This window comes from Vombatus ursinus, unplaced genomic scaffold (genome assembly GCF_900497805.2).
Source record: "Vombatus ursinus unplaced genomic scaffold, bare-nosed wombat genome assembly UNPS02014813.1, whole genome shotgun sequence".
Lineage (NCBI taxonomy): Eukaryota > Metazoa > Chordata > Mammalia > Diprotodontia > Vombatidae > Vombatus > Vombatus ursinus.
This window is the reverse complement of record NW_020954591.1, coordinates 34226968-34253748: the sequence shown is the minus strand read 5'-3', so window position 1 is coordinate 34253748 and position 26781 is coordinate 34226968. Positions and strand designations below refer to the sequence as shown.

At 41.2% G+C, this 26781-nt stretch overlaps 1 protein-coding gene across 1 annotated transcript in view; it reads left to right on the top strand.

Annotated features, from left to right (window-relative positions):
* Positions 1–16505, top strand: part of DDX25 (DEAD-box helicase 25) — a 40109-nt gene extending 23604 nt beyond the window's left edge. The window contains exons 10-12 of the mRNA XM_027835205.1: positions 11183–11345; positions 11885–12073; positions 16444–16505. Of these exons, the coding sequence (XP_027691006.1) occupies positions 11183–11345; positions 11885–12073; positions 16444–16505 (414 nt within the window). The remainder of the gene's footprint in view (positions 1–11182; positions 11346–11884; positions 12074–16443) is intronic.
* Positions 16506–26781: the final 10276 nt, after the last annotated feature.

Here is a 26781-nt window from a genome sequence, read left to right as displayed (position 1 = left end):
ACATGCAGCAACTTGGAAAGTCCAATGTCTCAAGGTCCTGACTGGTCTGGATGTGTAGGAAGGGATGGCAGCAGGATACCCAGCCGGCTTTTGAACAGTGAGCTGAAGTAGAACCAAACCAGCATGGGAGGGTTGAATAGGAAAGTCAAAGATGAATCCCTGAAAAAGGTGTTGGTGGCAGGAGAGGCAGTATGGTATAATACAGGTGTCTGGGACTGGCAGCTCCTTGAACAGGCCTTTTTACCCAAAATGAACGAGTAAGGTTGTATCTGTGTGTTGCCTTATCTTGCCCTTCGGCATTACAGAATGTCAGAATTAGAAGGCACCTCACAGGCCATGTAGTCCACACGGTTCCTAAACAATCAGTCCTGCAACCTCCCCAACAAGTGGTTGGACAGCCTTTGTGTGAAGACCCCTCGTGAGATAAAACCCACTACCTCCCGTTCAGCTTGTGAAGTGCTCTCATGGCTAGGAGGTTTTTCCGAACATCAACCCTAAAAACTGCCTCTTTGCAGCTTCTGCCCATTGCTGTTAGTTCAAGTCCCTGTTCCATATAACAGCCCTGCCTGTACTTGAAGAGACCATCAACTTCAGCTCTTCTCTGGAAGACTTAAATCTCCTCAGTTATTTCAGCTGATCCTAGAGTGGTGTGATCTATTAACCCATTCTTCCTTAGTATATTTTCTCCCTTATCAATGTCCTTCCTATGATGTGGTGTCCAAATTGTACCCTGCATAAACTTTTGTTTGGTTTTATTTTGCCTGTGTACCCTCAGTGCCGAGCCCAGGCCCTTACAGAGAGCAGTTACTAAATATTTGTTGAATTGTAGTCATGCCAGACTAATCATTTCCTTTCTTCGACAGGGTACTCTAGGAACAGTAGTAGGTCATAAACAGTATACCAAGGGACTGGATATTCCTTCCCAACATTGCGATAGACAGGATGGAAACTACAATGAACTGCCAGCCTTAGAAGCAAGCAGAGTTTGCCTGGTTCTCTCCCACATATATCCCTACCCCAAACCCCCACTGGGACTTCCCACCTGGGTCTCTTCTCTATAGGTATTCATTATTGTTGCTGTTTGTCCTTCATTCTAGAAGAGGACCATGGCGTCAGGAAGGTGATGCCATGACTTACAAATAAAGTGTATTTAAGTGAGGCAGGGCTGTGCAAAGTCACCAGCCTCACTTTTTCCCTCTGAGCTATCTGGGCCCAGTGGCAAGATGTAGATCAGGATGACTGGAGATGGCCCCAGATACAGTAGGAGACCTTGGCCTTTTTAAGCTAAAGTCTTTCCCAGGTCTCAGTTTGACTGAGGCAGTGTCCATGCAGTGATTAAGGCTAGGTGGTTGGTTGTTGTCCTTGGTTCTGGAAGAGGACCAAAATGACATGCTATGCTAGAGTCAAGTTACAGTGTGTCTGACAAATACAATCTCGGAATGCTCTACCACAGGTCAGGCACAAATAGTCCATGTGAACTTTGGGGTGGATTCTCTAAATTTGCGCATCTCACATTTTTTGAGCTACTTTAATTCTGCTTTGCTCGTAGAGCACCTTCCCTGATGAAAACATGCCATGCTGGGCAGTCCTGTGCCAGTGTCTCCCATGTCAAACGATCTATTCCAAAGTTCTTAAGAGAGACCTTGAGAGTATCCTTGTATCACTTTTTCTGACCTCTGTGTGAGCGTTTGCCCTGTGTGAGTTCTCCATAAACTAAGTCTTTTTGGCAAGTGTATGTTTGGCATTTGAACAATGTGGTCAGCCCATCAGTGTTGCACTCTCTGAAGTAGAATTTGAATGCTTGGCAGTTTAGTTCAAGAAAGGACCTCAGTGTCTGGTATATTATCCTGCCAGGTGATCTTCAGAATCTTCCTAAGACAATTCAAATGGAAGCGATTCAGTTTCTTGGCATGGCACTGATAGACTGTCCAGGTTTCACAGGCATACAACAATGAGGTCAGCACAACAGCTCAGTAGACCTTCAGTTTGGTAGTCAGTCTAATACCTCTTCTCTCCCACACTTTCCTTTGGAGCCTCCCAAACACAGGGCTAGCTCTGGCAATTTGTGCAAAGAATGGCCTCTTTTACCTAATCAAAAAAAGACAACCTGGGAGGGGAAGACCCTATGAGTTTCTGGCCAAAGCAGAAACAGTTGCTATTTTCATTCACTCTGAGCCATCAGGGCCCAAACAAAGACCATGTGGGACTTAGACTGGGACCTATTGTTGGCCAGTCAATGAGAGCCAGAGTGATTTGAGTTTAAGAGGTGGTCTTTAAGAAAGAAATCTAACCGGTAAACCCCAAGATATCTTGCAAGGTTTCAGTGATCAAAGTTTTACATTCTTTTGGGCTATATAGGTATTCAGTTCAGTTCAACAAGCATTTGTGGGAATAAGACAAAAGGGAAGGTCCTTGGCCTCAAGGCATTTACCTTCTACTAGTTGTTACCTCTGTCTGACAGTCTCCCCACCCCTAGACTTGCTGCTACTGTGCTTCATACCTGCCTTATATCTCAGAGCCTGGTTGTCCTAATCTATATCTGGCCACTGGATCCAGATGGTTCCAGAGAAGAGAGTGAGGCTGGTGACTTTGCACAACCCTCCCTCACTGAAATCCAATTCACTTGCAAGTCATGGCATCATCTTCCTGATGTCATGGTCCTCTTCAAGAATGAGGGATAAACAATCTGTGAGTAGTAGTAGCTGCCCTGCTGGGGACCTAACTGACCAGTTCCAGTTGGGCAACTCAGCTCCCTCCCTCCTTCCTTCCTGCTTGCATGCCTGTCTGCCTTCCTTCTTCCCCTCTATCCACATAGAGGATCATACCCTTACCTGCTCTGCCCAAAGGAATATAAATTTTGATTGCTGAAACATTGCAAGATATCCTGGGGTTTATAGGCTAGAATTCTTTTAAGGACCATGCCTTAAACCCATATCACTCTGGCTTTCATTGTCAGGCCAACAATACCCCAACCCAAGCCTCACTTGGCCATTGTTTGGGCTCTGACAGCTTAGAATAAGGGTAAAAAGCAATAGTTTCCATATTGGCCAGAAACCCTGAGGGTCTTCCTCTTCCAGATTGATCTTGTTTTTTTCTTGACTAGGTAAAAGAAGCTATTCTTGTCCTCTTTTATGAATTATAGGTGTATTTTTAAAGTTTTGTCTTCCAAAAATGTCCCTTCCATCTTAAAATTAACTGTTCAACCTAGAAAACATCAAATGCCTACTGAACAAATGACAATGTATGTACAGTGCTTTGCAAATCTTAGTGCTGTTATGATTATTACTGTGTGAGGAGCATTGTGCTACTAGGTGTCCCAGTGTTGCGGAGTCTAGGGGTACTGGGAACCCAGATATGCAAGGGTACAGGGAGAGGGTCTGCCTTGAAAGAATTCAACCACTCAAGCTTTCTTTCAGACCAAGTTGTGAGTTTATTATGATATTGGTTGGGGTGGGTGAGATTCCTAGTGAGTCTTCAGCATTTGTGATGCCAATCCAAAGTGGGCCAGATTTTAAGAATCTGTGCATGTGATGAGGATAAAATTGGTACTTTTATACAGAAAGACTGTGGGAAGATCTGGATGGGATCTGGGAGTGGCAAGTAGTCTGGGCTGGTCCAGGTGCAGATAATGAGTGCCACAATGAAAGGGCAGTTAAATGGAGTATTGACCGGGATAGACTAGGTGCCTCAGGTGAATGCCAGAGATCTGGGTTCGGGGGCCCTGGGGTCCAGGTCCCAAAGATGTGGTCCCTTCCCCTTAGGGGTCTAGTGTGAATCCCATCCCCCATCATTCTCCCCTCAAACAAATGGGACCCAAATTCTTTTGAGGTAAGGGATGAAGGTCTTGGCTTCTAAAACTTCTTCCTGCTGGCAAGGGGTGTAGAGCTGTCCCTGCCTTGAGGGGGTCCCATAGAGGAGGTTGACTGGAACCACGCACAGGCTGCATCCAGGGGACGATGGGGATGGGGGACATGGGCTGGTACCCACTGTTTGCTACCAACTGTAGGTGAATGGCCAGTAATCTAGAAAACGAAAACCTGACAAGCAAGTATGACAAACAAGTTCAAAATGTAGGGCCCAATATAGGGAGAAGTAAAAGTGATGTCAGAATGGGGGAAAACAAAGAAAGCAAGAACCCCATTAGAATCATTTACTTTTGACATACAGGATTATCTGATCTTGTTATTTTCCCCAGCTTCCACTCTGATTCCAATTCCTTTAGGAGGATCAGGTGCTATTGGGAATTAACACATTTTTGCAGTAAAAGTTTCCCACCCCTGGGTTCAGTAGTTACACAAATGAATTTGCCAGAGACTGGCTTTTACTCCAATTATAGCAAAAGACTTGGGAGGCCACTTAAGTAATGACTAGGCCAAACAGGTTACCTCCCTCTAAGAAAACTGATTGCACTGAAATTCTCTTCCCCAAACCAAACTGAAGGTGTTTCTGATTTAATTCTAGTTGTTTTGGGATATGGAATTCAGGTCAAAACAGCAAGATCTCACACACTTGGACTATGCTTATATCTTTTACTGACTACTTGCTCTGATTATAGAAATTTGCTACGAAAGGATAAAGCAGAGACAAGATTTATACTAAGTATGACAGGATAAAACATCCTTAGAATTCAGATAATTCAGTTTTCTAACCATGCAATATCAATTCCATCTCATAGCCAGATTCAGGAATAGCCAGGTAGGTAACATTCCTTTTCAAAGGAACACAATGGGGAAACTGAGCCAGGAGGATCCCATCTCAGACAGAGGCTAAAATTGTCCTCTGAGCTTTTACAGATGCAGACCTCCACCTAAATCATATTCTCCGAGCAGCTGGTGGCATTTCTCTCTGATGGTTGATTATTGACTTTTGATTATGGATAGATTATTGATCCATCAGACAACTCAAAATTAGTTACAGGCTCAAGAGCTTTTATCCCAAAAAGCAAGTTTCACTAATCACAGCTTAAGGAAAAATTTTCCAGGATTTATATCTCAAATTTGAATTTGTCCTGGTGTAAACCAATCATTAGGTATCATTTCTATATTCTTGCAAATTCTCAGCAAGTCAAGTTCATTGTTTAGGGGCTCCACAGCCCAAACATGCTTCTTGGCAAGTTTACAAAATAAAGGGGGATCAACAGACACCCCAGAGAAGGGGCTTCCTATCCACCCCATCTACCTTTAGAACTGCTATGGGCTGTTCCTTTTACACACACACACACACACACATACACATATATATACACACACAATCAGTTACCACCTATAGGTTTTGGCATTAAAACAATAACCAACAATCTTTACAATTTTTGTAAGTGATAGCTAAATTGTTTCAGCTTTAATGCAAACTTCAAATGACATGAATTGCATTTCCATATCATATAAAAATTATTCATATGAGGATGGGCTTGCCAGTTGCCGAGGCTGGCTAGCTTCTTACCTCACTGCCTTAAACCATGACCCTTTCCTCTCTCCCCACAGCTGCTGGGGTGGGGGGGGGGGGGGTTGGGTGAGTAGGATGCACTGAACTTGAGTGATACTTCCAGGCTTTCTGGGTGGGCTACAGGGTGCCCAGGGACCCAGGGTCATTACCAGTGGGGCCCACCTTTAGCTGCTGTCCCTTCCCCCTCCTTCCTTTTACCAGGTGAGGGAGGGTAAATTCGAAGATGGGGCAGGAAGAATGAAACTTTCTTCTGGTCTTATCTAGGATGAGAGGGGTTAACAGAAAAATCTGGGTTGTTTGCATTCCCCACACTGAGATACCTTCTTGATTCAAGGGAAAGGAGCAACCAGGGTTGTAAGGAGGTATTTCAAAACTCCTAAATGATCAATCTCAGAACCTGCAGAATCTGCTAAGATGTTTTTAGCTGTTCTAACTCCTGACACCAAGGAATGAGGGGGGGAATGGAATTCACACTAGACCCCTAAGAGGAAGGGACTATATCTTTGGGACCTGGACCCTAGGGCTCCGAACCCAGATCTCTGGCATTTGCCTGAGACACCCACTCCATCCCGGTCAATTCTCCATTTAACTGCCCTTTCATTGTGGCACTCATTGTCTGCACTTGGACCAGCCCAGACTACTTGCCACTCCCAGATCCCATCCAGATCTTGCCACAGTCTTTCTGTATAAAAGTACCAATTTTATCCTCATCACATGCACAGATTCTTAAAATCTGGCCCACTTTGGATTGGCATCACAAATGCTGAAGACTCACTAGAAATCTCACCCACCCCAACCAGTGTCATAATAAACTCACAACTTGGACTGAAAGAAAGCTTGAGTGGTTGAATTCTTTCAAGGCAGACCCTCTCCCTGTACCCTTGCATATCTGGGTTTCTAGCACCCCTAGACCACAGCAAGAGAAATATCAAGTTTAACTAAATTATGATCCTTGCTTTCAAGTATCCTCCAGTCTGTTAAGGGGATAAGAAACACAAATATTGATAATACATCAAAAGTACATCAGAGAGGTACAAAGTATTCTAGGAGGTCTGAGGGGAGAGGTTGCTGTTGACTGATGGGGACCAATGAAGGTTTAAAAGACTGCCTGTCCTTGGTGCTGGAAGAAGGTTCTAGATGTGGGCTTAACTACCTACTATTTATTATTTTTAAATTATTATTATTATTATTTGTTATTTATTTTGCTATTTAACTATTTACTAGCCATATCACCGGAGGCCTGGTATCAGGATGTCAGGTGTAGGATGTGGTGCCTTATACTGAAACAGGACTTTAGAGGGCAGGAGGCTTTGTTGGGCCAGTTCCCACATGAATAAAATTCTTACATTTTCAAGGGAAGGAAATTTAACAATCTTAGTGCCTCCTCACCCCAGTCTCCCATAATAGTTCCAGGAGATCCTTTTTTTTTATTTTTTTCAGATGAATTCTGGGCATAAAATAACATACAGGCATGGATAAAGTGCTGGTTTATAGATGTCATATCTGTTTGGCAAAGAAGCATAGAGGTGAGGTATGGTTTTGGCATCATAAAGAGCAAAACCTAGGACTGGAGCACATGTGAGTTAAAGATAGGTTTCCTGGCTTGAGGAACCTTAAAGGAGAAATGATTTGAAGAGCTCCAGAAGTAGAACATGTTCCCTCTGTACCACCATGCTTGTGATATCAATCCAAAAAGGATTTCTGTAGGAAAATTCAAGTCATGAAGCAAAAGCAGCCCTTCCAGCTGGTCCATCTCCCAACCTCCCAGGACAAGAGGGTAGGCAAGGAGGCCGTGCAGGACCTTAGCCCTAGAGAGGTTTACAGAGAGGACAGCATCTGGCACATAATGGCTAATTAATAAATGCTTAGTCCCTCTGCCCATGGGCAACTCATGCATTACCTCTCTAAGCCTCAGTTTCTTCATCCTGGCCTGTACCATTTGTTTCTCAGGGTTGTTGAAATGCTTTGTAAATGAGGAGTCCCTGAGGTGTGACAGGCAACACTGAGCTAGAGTCGGAAGATCTGGCACTTAGCCTCTCCAGGCCTCAGTTATCTCATCTATAAAATGGAAGAGTTAGAACACCTCTAAAATCTCTTCCAGCTCTAACAACCTAGTATATAAGTTTCAAAAAAAATTTTTATAAATAAGCATAAGCAATAAATATTTCTTCACTAAAGTCCTACTCCATCACTATATGGAAGTGAACCTAGGTTCTCAAAAACTTTACCAACAGATTGCCAGCAGTTCTAGTGGATCCTACCAGGCTGGAAGGGCCTTGAATAGACTGAGAATCTAGCTAAGTTTGGAAGTTCATTCTATTCTACAATTCAGCCTTTATTACATGCCTGCTATATGTGGGGCACAGTACTAGGCACTAGAGATACAAAGGCAAAACCCACAGAATTCTTACCCTCATTGAGCCTAAGTTTGGCCTCTAAGTGATGATCTTAGAGAAGCCACAGCAACTAATGAAACTATTAAGGTATAGAGAATTGATGATTCTCTTCCTACAGCCACGCCTCTGGAGGCTTTAAGCTACGGCTGAGTGGCTTAGTATAGAACAAGTTCCAGGAGCCAGAGTTGTAGCCAAGACAGGTGCACAGTAATGATGGTGGCAGTAGCAGTATGACTGGCCATCACAGCTGGGTCACAGGTTATACCCCATTGCCCAAGGGGACCACCAGTCTGCTATCAGCATTGTCTTCAATCGAGCTGTTCTGTGTATGACCCCACCTTGAAGTCCCTGGTCCTGGTCTATAGGACCAGCATGTCACCAACCATTGCCAACAATGGACGTTCTGTCATGGTGGAGTTCAGTGATACACATGATGACGGTGGTGAATGGTGGTCCTCAGTATGGGCTTACTGGCTAACAATTCCAGTTTCACTAGAGGAAAAACACGGCTTAGGACTGGAACATAGTAGGTGGGAGGTCCTTCTCCAATGAGTTTCATGTAGTTCTCTGGAATGGGAAAAAGTACAAGATCATCTCAGAAACAGCTGCAGCCCTGGATGGCCTGGCTTCAGTCAGCATCCGCCTGGAGACCGAAGACAAACATGCCAGCATGAACATACTTACAGGTGCACTATACATGGTCAGATTCAAAGGAACCAAAGCCCAATTCAGCAGCTTCCAACTCATGAGCCTATACTACTGGACCTACCCAGGGTCCCTGACCACACCACTCCCGAGTGTGACTTGCACAAAATGACTAATATGGAAATGTTTTACATGATTGTACACAAAAAAAACTATATTTTATTGCTTACCATCTCAGGGAGGAGGGAGGGGAGCAAGCGAGGGAGAGGGAGAATTTGAAGGATAAAACTTTAAAAAAGGTTAAAAAAGTTGTTTTAACATGTAATTGGGAGGGAAATTATATATACATACATATATATATATATATATATGTATGTATGTATATATAGTTAAATCCAAGCTTGGGGGAGAGAAATTTTAAGTCTGCCTGGGCTAGAGCCACTAGGAGGGGCCAGATACAAGAGTGAGAGGGTGGCTTTCTAGTTTGTGACTGATGGAGAGGAGATGGATATTAGTAACTATAAGGAACAATTCTTGGGGTTTGGCCTACCTGCCTCTTCCCAGGGGGCATTTCCCTCTGTCCTCTCCACAGTACAAATTGTCCTCCTAGGGAAAAAAAAAACACTTTCTTCTCCTGCAACAGGTCTGGCCCCTTCCTGAGCCCACTGCTGTGACAAGGCCCTGTGCTCCAAGGCCATGGGCAGCTGTTGACAAAGACAAAAGCAATCATTATAGCAGGTGGGAGATCCCTTACCAGTGTCACTTACCTCAAATGTTGAAACCAGGCCCTGGCAACTGAACTGCAAAAGGCTATATATGGTCTAACCATTTCAGTGCCAACCATTAAAAACAATGATGTAATGCCACTTATTTTTTAAAAAAAGAGAAGTTAATGATCTATCCATGGAAGCCTACAAAATAGAACTCCTTTGGAGTTTTGGAGTATCAGAGTAAGAAGTTTTAGCAGCATGCCGGCTTTAATATTATAGGACCTTAGGCAAGTGATTTAACCTGTATATACAGCAACCTGTCCAAGTGTAAAAATGATGATGATATATTATACCCACTCTGCCAACCTCACAAAGTTGTAGTAAGACACAAATGAGAGAACTTTTTTCAAAAATATAATGATGTCTTTTGTTTTTATATCTCCTTCATTTCCAAAGATACCCTTCTCTGGCCATTGTGACACAGTGTAAAAAAAAGGAAAGGGTGGGGGGGAAGTGAAAGGGCAGCTCAGCAAAACTAACCAATACATCAACCAAGTCTGATAGTGTATGCAGCATTCTGTACCCACAGTCCCCCACCCCTGCAAAGGAGAGAAAAGTAGTACATTTTCTCAATTCTTCTGGGTCAAGGTTGGTCATAATTACTGTGTTCAGTTTTGTTTTTTCTTTCCATTTACACTAATCACTATGTTGTTTTCTAGGTTCTACTTATATCACTCTTCATCAGTTCATATAAATTTTCCTATGCCTCCCAAAATTCTTCATATCTATCATTTCTTATAGCACATTAATACTCCATCATATTTATGTACCACCATTTGATCAATCATCTCCCAATCAGTGGGCATCTGTTTTCTCTGTATCCAGTTCTATGTAACTACAAAAAGTTCTACTGTCAATATTTTTATGTATATGGGACTTTTCTTTTTATCTTTGACATCCTTTATACTGATATATGCCCAGCACCAGAATCTCCGAATTGAAAGGTATGGACATTTTTGTCAGATTCTTAGCATGATTCCAAATTACTTTCCAAAATAGTTGGATCAATTCATAGCTCCACCAGAAGCACATGAGTGTGCCTGTGTTTGTTTTTTACCACCCCTCCAATACTGATTGTTCCCATCATTATGTCCTCTTTGCCAATTTATATATATGTATATATATATATACAAGGATATATACAGGTTATGTGTATATGTATATATAAGGATATATATACAAGGTTATGTATATATATATACAGGGATATATTCAGGTTATGTGTGTGTATATATATATGTATATATATACACACAGGGATATATACAGGTTAAATCACTTGCCTACAGTCCTATAATATTAAAGCTGGCACACTGATAAAACTTCTCACTCCAGTACTCCAAAGGAGTTCTATTTTGTAGGTTTCCATGGATAGATCATTAACTTTCCTTTTTTTTTTTAAACAAGTATGTATATACACACACAAATTTCTCTTACTAGTGATTTGGCACAATCTTTCGTATGATTATTAATAGTTTGCAGGGGTTTTTTGAGAATTGATCATTTACAGCCTTTGACCACTTATCCATTGCCTCTTGGTCTCATACGTATATATATGTGTGTGTGTATGTATAACATGTTCCATATATGTGTATATATGTATATATACATATACGTATACACATATATAAAAGTTCCCTATGTATCTTGAATATCAGACCCGTAATCAGTGGTATCAATTGGGACTACATTTTCAAAGCATTTCTATATCTGTAAAGCTCAGGACAAATGTAAGGTGTGTCATTTTGGTGCTGTCTTTTGGTCCTTCAGAACTGCTACAGGAAAAAGAAGTAAATCAGTGCAGCATACTCTAAAGGGTTAATGGGAAATGAAAGGATGAATCTTTCCTCCTCTCTCTTATCCCCTATTCCATACAGTAACTATGCCTTAACCTTGTGGGTACATTTTTTTGATCAATTTTTCAAACAGACTCGTCGAAATGCGAAGTGGTTAACTGTGGAGATGATGCAGGACGGCCACCAGGTATCTTTGCTAAGTGGAGAGCTGACAGTTGATCAGCGGGCATCAATCATCCAGAGGTTTCGTGATGGGAAAGAGAAAGTCCTTATAACCACCAACGTCTGTGCTCGAGGTGTGGGTTTTGACTTTTTTTTTTTTTTAAGATAGCAGTATTGACTGCTTTGGAAAAGCCTATGGTTGTCACAAGCAGTTCATTCATTCTTTCCAGGTTTGACCTCATCAAGGTTAAGCTCTTCATCTTTGTTACCTCCAGTCTTCTCATTCATCCCTCTGAAACCCCTGTGGACTTAGGAGAGCACAGGTGGATGCATACTTTGAGAAAGGAGAATTTAAGTTGATGGCTTCATGCTTTTCACTTCAGCACTGGAAAGAAATATTTTAATAGATTTGGTATAGTTAGGACCTCCCCTCCATATATATTTACCTTAAAGACAGATTTAGCAGTTACCTATTTCTAATCCAGCTTTGTTAAGGGTGCTATCCAAAATAGACATTTCATTTGTTTGAAAGCAAGCTTGTCTATCCCATTGAGTGATAATTCCATAAAATACTTGGTCATTCATCAGCTTTTCCTCCTGGGAGAAATTGTGGGACTTGTCAGTCAGAATTACTTGTCAATATTTCTTTCTTTCTCTGTCTCTCTCTCTCTAGGTATTGATGTGAAGCAAGTCACAATTGTTGTGAACTTTGACCTTCCTGTAAATCAAACTGGTGAACCAGATTATGAAACCTACCTCCATCGAATAGGACGAACAGGCCGCTTTGGGAAAAAGGGCATTGCCTTCAACATGATTGAAGTGAATAATTTGCCCTTACTTTTCAAAATTCAGGATCACTTCAGTAAGTAATACATTCTACATAAAGTGAACTATAGCTCTATTGGCCATATTGGTTCAAATATATTCTCCCTCCTCCTGGCCCATCCCTATCCCCAAACGTAGACCACAACCCCAAAATAAGATATTGCTAAAAGGAGCAAATATATACAGTATATACACTTATAGAGAATATAATTAGCAAGACCCAGGTGTTTTTATAAGCCAGTTTGGGGGGAAATTATATGTGGTGTACATTGAGTAACCCAGAATTACAGCAAATCAAGAGATTTCCTTCACCAAAGATTGTGAAGACTCAGATCAGTTTGCCACAAAAAAATGATATTATGCTATGGAACAGGTATCAGGAGGCATATACGTTTTTTGCTGACACACACCCTTAAGAGAGATGTTACTGGCTTTTGTGGTGCTTAGGCCTCAAGAGTTTTAAGGCTGAGGAACACAATATTTCCACAAACTCAGAAGTACCCAGGCACTGGCCCACCTGTGCATGCATGATCATTCTTCCACTTTCCAAAAGATTTATGATTTTACTAGTGTGGGCACTTCCTCCATTCTGCACTCTACCTACTCCAGCAGATTTTTATCACTATGGCCAAAATAGTGCAACACCTTTCATATGATTATTAATAGTTTTCAGGTGACCAAACTTTTGATGACAAGCTGTTCCCTGTGTAGCTCAGATGGTTCTCACATATATACATAATGTGTTACTGGACCTTTATTTGATACCTTTCCAGCCTGGAAAACCTCAGAGGTTTTCTACCAGTAGAGACTTTGAGAGCCAGAGTTTCATTCATACTGCAGTGAGACATTATAGTAGGACTTTAGAAGAAGAAGCATACCAATACCAATGTTAATTGACCTGACAGGGACTGTTTTTGCCTTTCTTTGTATCTCCAGCATTTCGCATGGCAGTTGGCACATAGTAGATGCTTAACAAATGCTTATTGACTGGCTGAGAGGAAATAATATTTAGTTATATTAGACAAATGTTGATTCATTCACAAAGCAATCTCACTCTTATTGTACAGACCTTGAACTTTTGACATTCATTTGTTTAATTACATTTTTCAGTTATCAAACATTTATTTTTTCTTGATACTACCTCACCTTCCCCCCTGAAAAAAAGAGAGAAAACTCTTGTAACAAATATGCATAATCAAACAAAACAGATTCCTACTTTGGCCATGTCCAATAACACATCTCATTCTCTGCATCTTGAGTCCATAACCACTGTTAGAAAGTGGGCAGCATGCTTCATACACTCATTCTCTAGAATCTTGGTTGGTCATCTCCTTGATCAGAATTTTTTAGTCTTTCAAAATGTTTGTTTTTATGACATGGTTAGAGCATACATTTTTCACTGCTTCTGCTCACTTTACTCTGAATCAGGCTATAGGGTCTTCCCAAGTTCCTCAGAAATTATCCCTTTAATCATTTCTTATAGAACTGTATTCATATACCATAATTTGTTCATCTGTTGCCAGTTGATTGGCACCAGTTGATTAGTCTCCAGTTCTTTGTCACCTCAAAAAGAGCTGCTATAAATATTTTTGTACATATGGGTCTTTTCCTTTCTTTGATCTTTTTGTGGCATAGGACTGGTAGTGGTATCACTGGGTCAGAGGTTATGCATAATTTAGTAACTTTGGGGGCATAATTCCAGATTGCTTTTTCTGTCATTGGTTTTTAACAAACACAGACTTTAGGAAAGGTAAAGATAAAGGTAGTCAGTTGAAATAATGGACTACGTGTTTTTGATGAACCCTTTGGGTAACTTATCCAAAGTTCAGAAGTTCCCAGGGTACTAGCATCTAGCTGGTCAGGTACAGAAGACTGTTTTTATTTAGTTACTAAATCCTAGAAGTATCATGGCGAGTAGAAAAGACAGAATGAATTCTTTTCTTTTTGGGAGGATGGGAGGAGTCAATCAAGGTTAACTGACTTGCCCAGTGTCATAAAGCTAGTGAGTGTCTGAGGCCAGATTTGAACTTGAGTCTTCCTGACTCCAGAGTCAGTGCTGTATCCACTACCCCACCTAGCTGCCCCTCAGAGTGAATTCTTATGAAGGATGTTGGGCATGAGAGCCAACTATATATATATATATATATATACACACACACACATATATATACATATACATATATATACATATGTATATAGAGATATAGATACAGATTATGATATATACAGAATTAATAATTCCTCAAATTAATATGAGATAATCTGATTTTCTAATTCCATAACCTAGATTGATCTTCATTCCTCATGAGGGGAGGGTGTGGCCCCTATAGGTCATGTTTCTCTGCGTGGATCATGTGGTTCTCAAGGAGACATGAATAGGCATCTAGAATCTTTCTGGCTCACTCCTCTCCAAGAACAACTTTGATTCCTGCCAGGCGGGGAGCAGGAAACTGAAGCCACAAGGCGGGTCACTCTTCTCTCCTCAGAGAAAGAGAATATTGAGCTAGAATTATATCTATACAGCCCCCCCAATATTGCTAGCCTAGGAGCCATAATTTTAGGTTCAAGACACTCTCCTCATTTCTTATCATTCCTTCCCCATTAAGGGATGTTGAGACTTCTCTTCTGGTACTTAATTCCAAATTCTCTTTAGGGAGAGGTTCCTTAAGAGAGAGAGAGACAGACAGACAGAGAAAGATACCGAGACTGACTGGAAAGAAGCCAGAATATAGAGGAGCTAGACTAGAGCTCTGATCATGTCCCTATCCCCAGTTTACCATACTAGAGATTTGGGGGAATTTCCCATTTGATGAGAGCTAAAATTTTCTTCATGGCAATATCTCACTCCCAGAGAGAGAGCTCATTCACTCTGTCTGTGCTCTGGTATATTATCTGTATAACTTGTTTGATTTCTATTTCCTATCACCTTGGGTAAATGAATTTATTTGCTATTCACTAGATCTTTGTGTGACTGACATTTGGTAGGAAGGGAATCAAGCCTTTGGATATATCTCAGGGTACTCCTTCCCTGTTGAGGGACAATGATCAGGAGCAGCTGGCACCTAAAAATGATTTCCCTTAGACTAATATATTTAGCAAGAGACAAATAGATATAATGCTAACCTAGTATGCTTTCCTTGAGGAGAGCAGAGTGGACAGCCTTGTGGCCTCAGTCTCTCACTCCTTTCCTAGTAGGAATCAGAGTCTCCCTTGGAGAAATACAGATGGAGGACACTCTAAAGATAATTATTGGTGCCTTCCTGTGAGCCATATCTAGAGAGATACATGTGAACACACAAAATCTACATGAGTGACACACACCCTAAAGCCTGTAAGGAACAGTTTTCATGGAAAATACAGGCTCAATCCTTTGCAAACCCTGTTTGCTTCTTTGGTGATGGTGGCAAAAAAGAGGGCAGAGTATGCTAAGAAACAATTTTTAGACTACAGACTTTAACTAGCTGCTAGTCTAAATGTGATGAGAACCCAATTAAGTGCTTATAAAGTAATCCAGGGTGAGGTAGGGGACCACAATTGTCTGGTCATCCTCCCAACTTTAGAAGGCCCTTTGCTGCTATGGAAGGATCATTATTGGAGGCCTAGTCCAGGGAATCTATTTGATTCTGTCACTTTTTCTAGAACCATTATATTCTTAGCACATGCCAACCTGACCGCTTCCTTCTCTCCAGCCCTTCCAACAGTCCCCCACTCTCATTTCTCTCCCTCAATTTCTGCTGATTTTAATCTAACCCCTGCCCTCTCATCTCACCCCAAGGTTCCAAGATGCATATTTTGGGGTTTTTTGGTTATGCTTTACCGTATTTTCATCAGTTTCTACCTATTTTTTGTACCATGACTCTCTCCTTTCTCCCTGACCTCTTGGAACACATCGCTCCTTCTTCACAGGAGGGTCCTCTAATTTTGTCAGCAACAGTACCCTCGCCCCAGAGTCAGCGTATAAGCCCATATGGCTTAGCAGACAATCATTAAGAGTTGCTGTGGCCAAATTTTTCATCACTGCATCCTGGTGATGAGCCTCTGCAAATTTATTTAGCTAGCCTGGACCTCAGAAGACTGCTCATAGTCTGGGTCTGGGCCCAGATTCAAAGCCTTTCTAACTTGCTGTTAGGACCTACTAGAGCCTTTCTGCCTGGGCATGGCCTGCAAGAACTCAGAGCCACCTCATCAGCACAGGGAGGTTGGACTTCAGTGACAGAACATATCCCTGTGTGTCCTGTTATTTCTAGTTCAAGACAGTTCATTGACAAAGAAGTTACTGTAAGTGCATCTTCTTGGTTGTAAGTGCTATCACGGTGTCATTCAGAAATGATTGGATAGAATTCATGGCTTTTCTGCCTACAGACAATGGTATTGATTTGCCTGCTGTGTCCTTTCACGTTCTTTCAGACAGCCAGATTAAGCAGCTGGACCCAGATGACATGGATGAAATTGAAAAGATTGAATATTAAAGCAAAGACTTTGCAGGGGTTTATAAAACACTCCCATATATGTGTAAACAGATTCCAGAAAGCTACAATTGTAATTTGATGGTTGGGGCTTTTTCAGAAGGAAAACTATTGTTTGTCATACAACAGAATAAAGTTCCTGATGGTCTTAAGTTTTAGTCCCTAACTCTTCTTCACATCAGTTAAAATGTGGCTCATTGGACAGCTTTGGTGGAAGACTCGAGAGCATTTTTTGACCTGGATTTGTCTTCATCTTTTTACTGGTAAATATATTTGCATGGGGGCCTCCACTTATTCCAGAATGCGCTGATGAATCTAAGTAACTGAATCCTTTACACAAAAATTATATTGAAGCCCTTGAATTTTGCCAGTAGATGGCTGTAGAGTCTTACTAGTTCTTTTATCCTTGTGACGACAGCAACATGAGCTTTGGAGCCTAAGTGAAAAGACCAGTACACGTAATCTGAGAGCTCTCTTTTGTGTGTCTTTTCCTAACCTCTTTCCCTTCCCCACCACCCTCTTGTGCACCCCTCTTGGCTTTGGGGGTACTTTAAGTCATTAATTTTAATTAACAAAAATAATTCATATTTATAGAATACTTAAAGGTGTTCGTTCGAAGTACCTTCCTTTCAGCAGATCTGTGAGTATAATTCAAGTGTAAGTACTCTTCTCCCTCTTTTAAAGATATCTAAACTTGGGGCCTGAGAGGATAAATAAGTGTCTTGCCCGTGGCCACACAACTAAGCAAGTATCTGAGGCAGGATTATACCAACATCTTTTGTTGCTGATTCCAGTGCTCTTTCCACCATTTTATTTTGCCTCTGCATTTCCATAGAATTATTATCAAGCACACGCTGTGTGTGCAAGGCACTGGGCTATGAATTATGACAATCTGTTGTTTCATTCTAGCAACTTTCTATGCTTCCAGATGCCATAGCAAACATCAAAACTTTTTTCTCTTTTGCTCCAATTATTTGATTGAAAAAGAAAATGGGCCAGTCAGGTCATTTGAGTGAGGGATAACAGCAAAGGCAACCCAGGTTCTCTCCTGATACCTATCAAATGTTAAAAGGCCTCCAGCTTATCGGGCAGATCCTCTGTGGGAGAACACGAACAAGAACCACACAGAGTGAGAGGGATGGGTCACCGTATGTACTGAGGAAGGAAGTCCCCCACATTGGTGAGAGCATTGGTCTCCTGAAGAACTAAAGAAGCAGCAGCTGTTTTTCAATGGCCTTCAAGTTTTAGTGAAGATGTAATGATTCCTCATGTTGTACAGTTTACAAAGCGCTGTCCCAAACATGATCTCTTTTGATCCTCACAACTCTGTGTGAAGTAGGTCTATCAGATATTTTATAGGTGATGCTCATCCAAGGGTAAATGACTTGGCAAAAGTCCCACAGCTGTGAAAGCGAGGAGGGGAAGGAAAGGAAGTCTCACTTATTGTATTAGAGGACCATTGTTCAAGGACTTGGATTTTAGGGCTTAGATTTTTATTTGGGAATCCCAGATGTTTTCCTGTACCCTCCATTGGGATCACTTATTTCTTGCATGTATTTGCTATTTAAAATCAAAACCCCACCAAGTTCCAGAAGACAGGGTGAAACGATGATCCTGTGAGAGTTTTGCCAGCTTCCCACCCAGCGATACGCCTCCCTTCCCATGCTGGCTCCTGTCCCTTCCACTTACCCACTCTCAATGAGCCAGGTCTTATCTTGACATTCTGTGTCCAAATGAACAGATTTTTGTTTTATGCCTATATAAACATTTCTATTTTGAAATATTTTTAATTCTTGTGACTTTATCTTCCACTCTCATTTTTATGGACATGTTGGGAATGGTAGGTGTTTAGCTTTCCCACAATTTATTTATGAAAAGTTAATTACTTGGTTCTTAGCCCTACCTAGTAGTTATCAGGCAGATGCAGTATCAAATAGTGCAAAGAGCCCTAGACCTAGGCTCAGGTGCAACTTGCCTCTGTTGTCAGTGTCCAGTACTGGTTATCTCTTAACCTCTGTGAGCCTCTGTTTCCTCATTAGTAAAATGGGGATCATAATATTTGCATGACTTACTTCATGCCATCACAGGTTGGTTATAAGACTTACTCATAGCCACGAAGTGCTACATTGGCTGGAGGTGGGATGATCATTTTTGTTATAGGATGAGGCCCTTTGGGGAGCTCAAAACCTGTTATATTTACAGGAAAGTGATAAATATCAATCCTGTTTTAAGAGATGACAGCAGTCGTAAAGCACACAGTATAACTGGGAAGGCAGGAATTGAGGTGCTTCTTCCTAGGCATCTCTCCTGCTTTATCCCATTTATAGTTTCTGAACCCCCAGCACAAACTAGGAGTCAATGTATCATGGGATCTAAGAATTAAAAGAAAATTTAGAGATTATACATTCTGACCTCCCCAATGCAAGAATCCCCTTTACATCCCCAATCAAGTAGTCATCTAGGATCTGATGTAATATTTTAGGAGTTCACTGCCTCACAGCATAGCCAATTCTACTGTAAGGCAGCTTTAATTGTTTTTTAATTATTTTTCACTTAAGCATTTATTACCTTTCCTCCTTGTAACAAATAATACATAAGCAAATTCCCACATTGGCCATTATCTGAAAATGCCTTGATCTTTGCTGAAAATTCCTGTGCTAAAGGTCTCATTTCTGAAATATATAAAGGAAGTGTTCATGTTTGTAAGATAAAAGCCATTCTCTAATTGGTAAGTGGTCAAAAGGATATGAATAGACAATTCTCAAGAGCAGAAATCCAATCTATCAAAAGCTATATGATAAAATTCTTCAGATCACTAACAGTTAGAGAATCGTTAAAGTGTTAAACAGTTCTTATCCTGAAATTATCCTTCAAGTGGTTTCCCACACATTGAGCATCATTCTCTGTTCAGAGGAGAGTTGAGTAGGACTCTTCTTTTTACTAGACTCACATCAATCTTAGAATGTCCCGAATAAAATTTGACTTATTTTGTTTGGTTTGCTTTCCTCCCCCACCCCCAGTTTAGATCTCTGAGAAAAATCTGCTACCGGCTCTCTCTAGTTACCCTCCTAAGCCCCTTTAGTAACTTCTGTTTAGTGACAGTTCTCACAGGGTCTGCAAACAGTGGACATTCCTCTTCCCCTTTGCCCTTCTCCTTGTATCCTTTTGTCTGGCCACCTGGGAAGCAGCAAAACCATGCTCCTCTCTGTGTGCAACCCAGCTGTCTTAACATTGGTTGTCCAGTTTGGTTAGTCAGTACCTCTCTGGGCTGTCTCATTCAGCTCGGATCACTGCCCAGAACTGGAAGCAATTTTCACATCTCCACTGATTCCATAGTCAAGGTCATCCCCCTCAGTCATTGAAAACCTGGAGAAGAATTAGAGAGAAGAGAAACAGCCAGATGACTTCAGTACATCTGTGAGCTGGGTGAATCAGCTGTGTGTTGTTTGGCATTAAACATTAGAAATCAGTCCATTAAAAACCAGTAGGTGTTTCTCTTGGCCAGCCTGATGGTGTTAACATATTGGAATTCATTATTGTGTTGGGCAGCAACAGGGATTTCTAATGGGGGTTGTAAGTGAGCACCTAGCAAGGAGCTGAATGTACCATGGTATTAGGAGCTGGAGCTAAGTCTTCTAATAGGAAAGGCAAATACATTGGCCATAGTCTAGTGGTGTGGCGGGAAGGCTCTTGGATTGAGTAATTGCTCTTGGTTTTTAAGAAAGTGTCAATCCTCTTCAGCTGGTGACCATGAAAACTTCTGGCGTTGGTATCCATGTGGTCAATGATGGAAAAGGTTAGAAAACTAGTGGGGAAAATTAATAGTTCTTTTCCAAGAGGAGAGAGATACAGAGACAGAGACAGAGAGAAACTTTCGTCAAAGCTCAAAGAGCTGTTTCATCTTTTGAAGAGACCTTTTAAATCTTTCCCATCATATAGCAAGCAAAAAAAAAAAAATCAGCTAGTTAATGCCAAAACTATAATGAGAATTCAGATTCCTTCACTCGGCTCTGGGCTCTCACCCCTGTGCCAGGGTCCAAGGGTTCTAAATCCCAAATTCTGTTTCCTACCAATACTTTTCAGAGTCCACACATTGCACTTTGGGGACGCATGGTAGGAGCATTAATGATTTTTTCAAAAGGTCAACAAAGAAATCACATCTTCAACCCATCTAGACATACACCTTTTGAGGAATAATTATGTCTAATGATTTGTAAACCCAAAAAATGGAATAAAATTGATGAGCCTACTCAGAAATACAAAGCCCCATAGTTTATGAATTTCACCTGCTGTAATAGTAGGACCAACTCTTAGGAAGTAGGTATTTGTTTATACAACAAACATTTATTACGTGCCTGCTATCTGGAGGGGATTGTGCTTGCTGGTATGGAAGATACAAAATGTAGATAAAATTAATGTTTCCTGCCCTCAGGGAACTTGTAGCCTTTAATAAGGGGTTAAGACACAAATACAGGTAATTCAAAGTAATATAGTATAAATGTTTCCAAGCAAAAACAAAGAAGAAAAAGGATTTAAAGAGGCAGAGGGGAGTCTTAATTTGAATTGGAGGTTAGAGGTTGGAAAAATGTGACAGAGAAATCCAGGCTGTCAATGTTTTGTTGTTATTGTTCATTCCAATACTGTCCATGGGATTTTCTTGGCAAAGATATTGGAGTGGTTTTTCATTTCCTGCTCCAGTGGATTAAGGTAAACAAAGATTAAGCTACTTGCCCAGGATCACATAGCTAGTAAGTATCTGAGGCAGGATTTGAACTCAGGTCTTCTGGACTCTAGGCCTAGTGCTCTAAATTGTCAATAGCTATATGAAAAAAAAAAATATTCCAAATCACTAATCATTAGAGAAATGCAAATTAGATAACTGAGGTTCTACCGCATACCTAATCAGACCAGCAAAATTGACAAAAAATGAAAATGACATATTGGAATTGCTGCAGGAAAAAGGGCACATTAATGCATTGTTGATGGACCCCTGAATTGATATCAACCAATCAATAAATTTTAAGTGCCTACTATGTGCCAGGAACTGTGTTAAGCACTGGAGATATAAAAAGAGGCAAAAGACAGTCCCTACCCTCAAGGAGCTTACAATCTAATTGGGGAGACAACATGCAAACAAATACATACAAAGCAAGCTATACACAGGATAAATAGGAGATAATAACAGAGGAAAGGCACTGGAATTAAGAGGGGTTAGGAAAGGGTTCCTGTAGTAGGAGGGATTTTAGTTGATATTTAAAAGGAAGCCAGGGGCTAAGATTCTTACAATCTAGCCAATAGCTCACTAACATTCAAACTCCATAAGAGTCTGCCCAATATGACAGATGTTCTAATTAACCTTGTCTTTGACTGAAAGAAGGCTTGGGTTGAATTCTTTTGGGCAGGACCTGCGTGTTGTGATTTTGGGGTCCCAGTGCCCCTGAACCCCTAAACTTCAACATTTTGGTGGCCTGTATGGGGAAACTGCCTAACCCCAAGTTCTTCTCCAGCCGAGACTGGAGGGTATGCCCCACCCCTCCTCTCTTACTCTGCAGTTGGGGTCACTCTCCAAGCGCCAAGGCTTGGAGGTGCTCTTCAGGCAGACAGTTATGAAGCTGTCTGGCATTCGACCTGACATTCTCAGGCTCTCGGATCACTGTGTCGGTTGAAGGTCATGGACCTGGGTACACCTTCTGCAGCATAGAGGACAAGGACAGATGCCCTATCCGGAAGTTTATGTCCAATTCTGTCAATTTTCTCGGTGCTAGGGAATTGAGGAAAACTGCAGTTGCTTTTTGGTTCCCTGAGGCTTACTTACTCCCTTTCCTCTACACCCCTGAATCCTCCTTCATGGAGGTTACAGGGAAAAGTTAGAAATATCTTGGTAGATTCTGGAGGTCTTGTGATTGATCATTAAGGAGTTTTGAAACTCCTCCTTACAACCCTGGTCACTCCTTTCTCCCACTCCTTTCTCCCACTCCCTTCCCTTGAGTCAAGAGGGTATCTGTTAACCCCTCTCATAGGAGAAGAGAGTTTCGCCCTTTACCCCTCACCTTTGATTTCGCCCTCCCCTACCTGGGAGGAAGGAGGGGGGAGGGGCAGCAGCTGCAGCTGAAAAAAGTTCTGTATATGAAATGATAGAATACTATTGTGTGGTAAAAAATGATGAAGACGACATTTCAGAGAAGCCTCAGAAGAATGAACTGATGCGGCGTGAAGCATGAGGAGAACAGTTTATACACTGACAACATTGTAAATAGGAATACATTTGAAAGACTTAAGAACTCTGATCAACCTAATTAACAACCATGATTCCAGAGGAGTAATGATGAAGAATACTATACACTTCCTAACAGAGACATGATGGACTCAATATGCAGAATGAGACATACATTATTTTGGATGTGGCCAATATAGGAATTTTTTTGTTGTTGAACTATGTCTATTTGTCACAAGGGTTTTGTTTTTTCTTCTCCCTCCCCTTGTCTCTAGAATGGAGTGGAAGAGGTGGGAGGGAAAGAAAATAAATACTAATTTTTAATGAAAAATTTTTCAAATATGATAGATGTAGAAGGGAAGAAGACAGGCTGCTGAGCAATTGAGGCTGTTACCACAGATGATGGAACTAGACCCTCTCAAAAAGAAATGGCTCTTTCTACTCCAAAGAATGTTGACATGCAGATAAATATCACCAAAAAAAAAAAAACCACAGAATTTTGAGAGTAGGAAAAGGTCCTCTGGTCTATCCCATAAGAATCTATGGTCTATGCCCATAAGGAATCATTGCTATATAACATACCTAAGTAGTCATCCAGCTTTTGCCGAAAGACCTCCAAGAAGGGGGAACCCACCACCTCTCAACGCAACTCATAACTCTTTGGACAGCTTTAATTGCCAGAAAGTTTTACGTGACATCATCTAAATTAGTTCTTTTGTAACATCTATCCATTGCTCTTGGTTTTAACCTATGGAGCCAAACAGAACAAAGTTAATCTCTCCTCCACATCACAGCCCTTCTCATATTTGAAGACATCTATCCTCACCCCTCCCCCACCTCAGTCATCTCTTCTTCAGGATAAACATCCCTAGTTCCTTCAATTGATCCTGGTAAGACAAAGACTCAAGGCCCTTGACCCACCTAATTACCTTCCTCTTAGTGCCGTTCAACTAGTCAATATCCTTCTTAATCTGTGGCCCCCAGATCTGAATGCAATGCTGCAGAAAAGATCCGTCAAAGACAGAGTACAGAGGAACTATTAAAGGGTCAGAGGAAGAAGCCAAGGAGTAATGAGAGCTGGTGACACCCCAGCTGAGAGCTCTTTGTCAACCTGATGTTAACAATAGAGATCCTTGCTGTCTTCCTAGCACACATATACAGGACATACTGAAGGACCTCCTCAAACATGCCACCTGATGGCCACTACCCACTTCTGTTGATTCACATGAGTACAAATAATAGAATCAAAAGAAATATGAAGTCTATAAGATCCTGGGCAAGAAAGTGAAGACTTTAGGGGGCATTTTAATTTCTGCTTACAGTCGAAGGCAAAAGGCTGCAAAAAAGATCTAGATTAAGGAGGTGAACAGCTAGAAAAGATGATTTCTGAGAATGGGATTTGGATTTTTGAACTATGATTTATCTAGACATCTGTTGACATGCCCCCCTCTCAGCTAAAAATAGAGCAGTAGTAAGTTTTAGGGCTGAAATGATAACTACATTATTTCAAAGGTGGAAGAAGCTTAGGAACAGCCCACCACCACTGGAGAAAGGTAGACTGTAGACCAAACAGTAAGAGGAGAGAGGAGATTCTGAATTCTGTCCACCAGGGGAAAAGGGTGCTAGCAACAAGGTTGTGTGCATGCTCTGGAGCAGGAAAGGAGAAGGAGCTGTGCTATTTATTTTTTTAATTCTCATTTCTAAAAAGGTAGAGAAAGTAATAACAAATTGCTATTCTGTGTGGTGACCAACAATACAGAACCATTTTACTAAAGCAGACTAGAAATGATTGGGAGTGTGATGAGGAGAGGGGGAGACAAGTAATTCCAGCTTGGAATTTGTGATGGAGAAAATATAGGCATAGTCTAACATCCCACATCAGATTGTGAGAGAGTGAATTTCGAAGGGTTCGGAAAAAGGACTGGTAGGGTCACATGTCCTAAAATTCTACAAAGGAAGTGGGCCAAGGAGTGTTGGGGGAAGCTCTCCCAGAAATGTAATTCTGAAGATAAAGAAAAACAATTCCAACAAGGAAGAATTAATAAGAACAATAACTAACATTTATGTATTGCTTTAAATTTGCAAATTGCCTTCCATACGTAACACTCACAGGGTAGTCAAGGTAGCCTAACTGAAGTAGCAAGGCACTCTGAGGTCACAGAGGTGCCATGTTCCCTGACCCTGACCTTGACCATTACCTCCCCTGAAAGTTAGCCCAGGACCCAACATCAGAAAACCCCAGGAATTATGTACCCCTCCCCCACCTACTATCCCTGCTCTAGACTATCCCCCACAGGCAATGAGGCAAGCCAGCAAGCCTAGCTGAGAAGGGCCCCTCCATCCTTATGATTATCTATACCAACTGCAGACCAACGGCCAACAATGGGAAGTTAAACTTAGGAGCCCTGAGAATAGCAGTACCCCCAGATCAACAGCCCTTCTTACTATCCTTTCCACTGCTGTTGCCATCATGAAGAGATGCAAACCTTGGAGATACAACTTGTCACCTGCAGGTCCTATAACTTCTACCTTATCACTTCTACCTATAACTGCAGCCACAGCTACTGCAAACCTAGAAATGAAATGTTAGCGTGTATATACATTAGAAACATATAATAATATGGAATAAAGAATAGTTTCTTTGTTTATAGTGCCTTAAGGTTTGTAAAAAGCTTTACAAATAATCTCGGTTTTATCCTCACAACAGCTCTGGGAGGTAGGTACTCTTATACCCATTTTACAAATGAGGTAACCAAGGCTAAGCTCCCTCATTAGGTCACACAACAACGGAGCAATGGAGCTAGGCCTTGAACCAAAGGTTTCTCCTGATGCCAAATCATCCCATTACACTGTACTGCGTTCCATCTTTCACATCTGAAATTCCATTTAGAAGTAAGTCATGTAAGATGAAACCACTTATGCTATGAATGACCTACTGTCAGTGTCTTGGTGTCTGACCCTGTGGGTTGTTGTGTGGTGGCATCATACATGTGATAAAAATTTGGAAAAGTAAGATCAGTGTAGATTGGAGTGGTTGGGGATAGGTTACAGGGAGGAGATGGGTCTTTTTATTTTTTATTATGAGCTTAACAATTGCCAACAAACTCAAACATTCCAAAATGCAAGGAAGAACCAAAAAGAGTATGAGTTTGGTTTTTAAGTGCATATAAAATTTAACAAGGTGGTAACAAAACTACCTTGTTTGCATAATTTTCTGAACTTTTTCTTTTCCCCTCAGTATTTTTTTTAAATGTTTTTGAGAAACAGCTCTGTTACTTCCTACTAACTTGCATCTTATCTCCCCTTCACCACAGAAACCCTCTTTTATAACAAATAAGCATAGTCCAAATTGACTAAAAAGAATTCAATGCATTGGTGACATCTGAAAATGGATGTCTCATTCTGAACGTCCATCACCTCTCTGCAAAGATGAAGGACACATGTTCCATTATCGTCCTTCTGAAGTCAAGATTGGCCTTTGCATTCATTAAGAAGTTCAGAAATATTTCCAAGTTGTTTTCCTTCACATTGTTATGGTCAACAGGTAATTATTCTACTGGCTCTGCTTGTTTTCCTCTATATCAATTCACCCTGGCTCTCAAGATGAAGCTTTTAGAAGATGGGTAGAATCTGGATAGGTGAGGAGGAGGGAATATAACATTCCTTCCAGGCTGAGAATCAAGAACAGAGTTTGCTACATCTTCAGAGCCATTAAGATGACCAGCCTGCCTAGAGCAGAAGGGGCTACCTAGAAAGGTGGCAGGAGATCAAATTGGATACACAGTGTATGGCCAGATAATGAATTAAACACCAAGCTGAGGAGTCTGAGAAGAGTTCAGATGTCTAGAGGCCTCCTATGTACTTGTCTATGCCATTAATTATAGACTCCTTGAAGACAGTGCCAGGAATCAATCAATAAACATGTATATAAGCACCTACTATGTGCCAGACACAGGGCTAAGTGCTGGGGATACAAAAAGATAATCCCTGACCCCAGGGAGCTTGCAATCTAATGGGAGAAGACAGCATGCAAAACAACATGAATCAATGACTACCTGATAAATA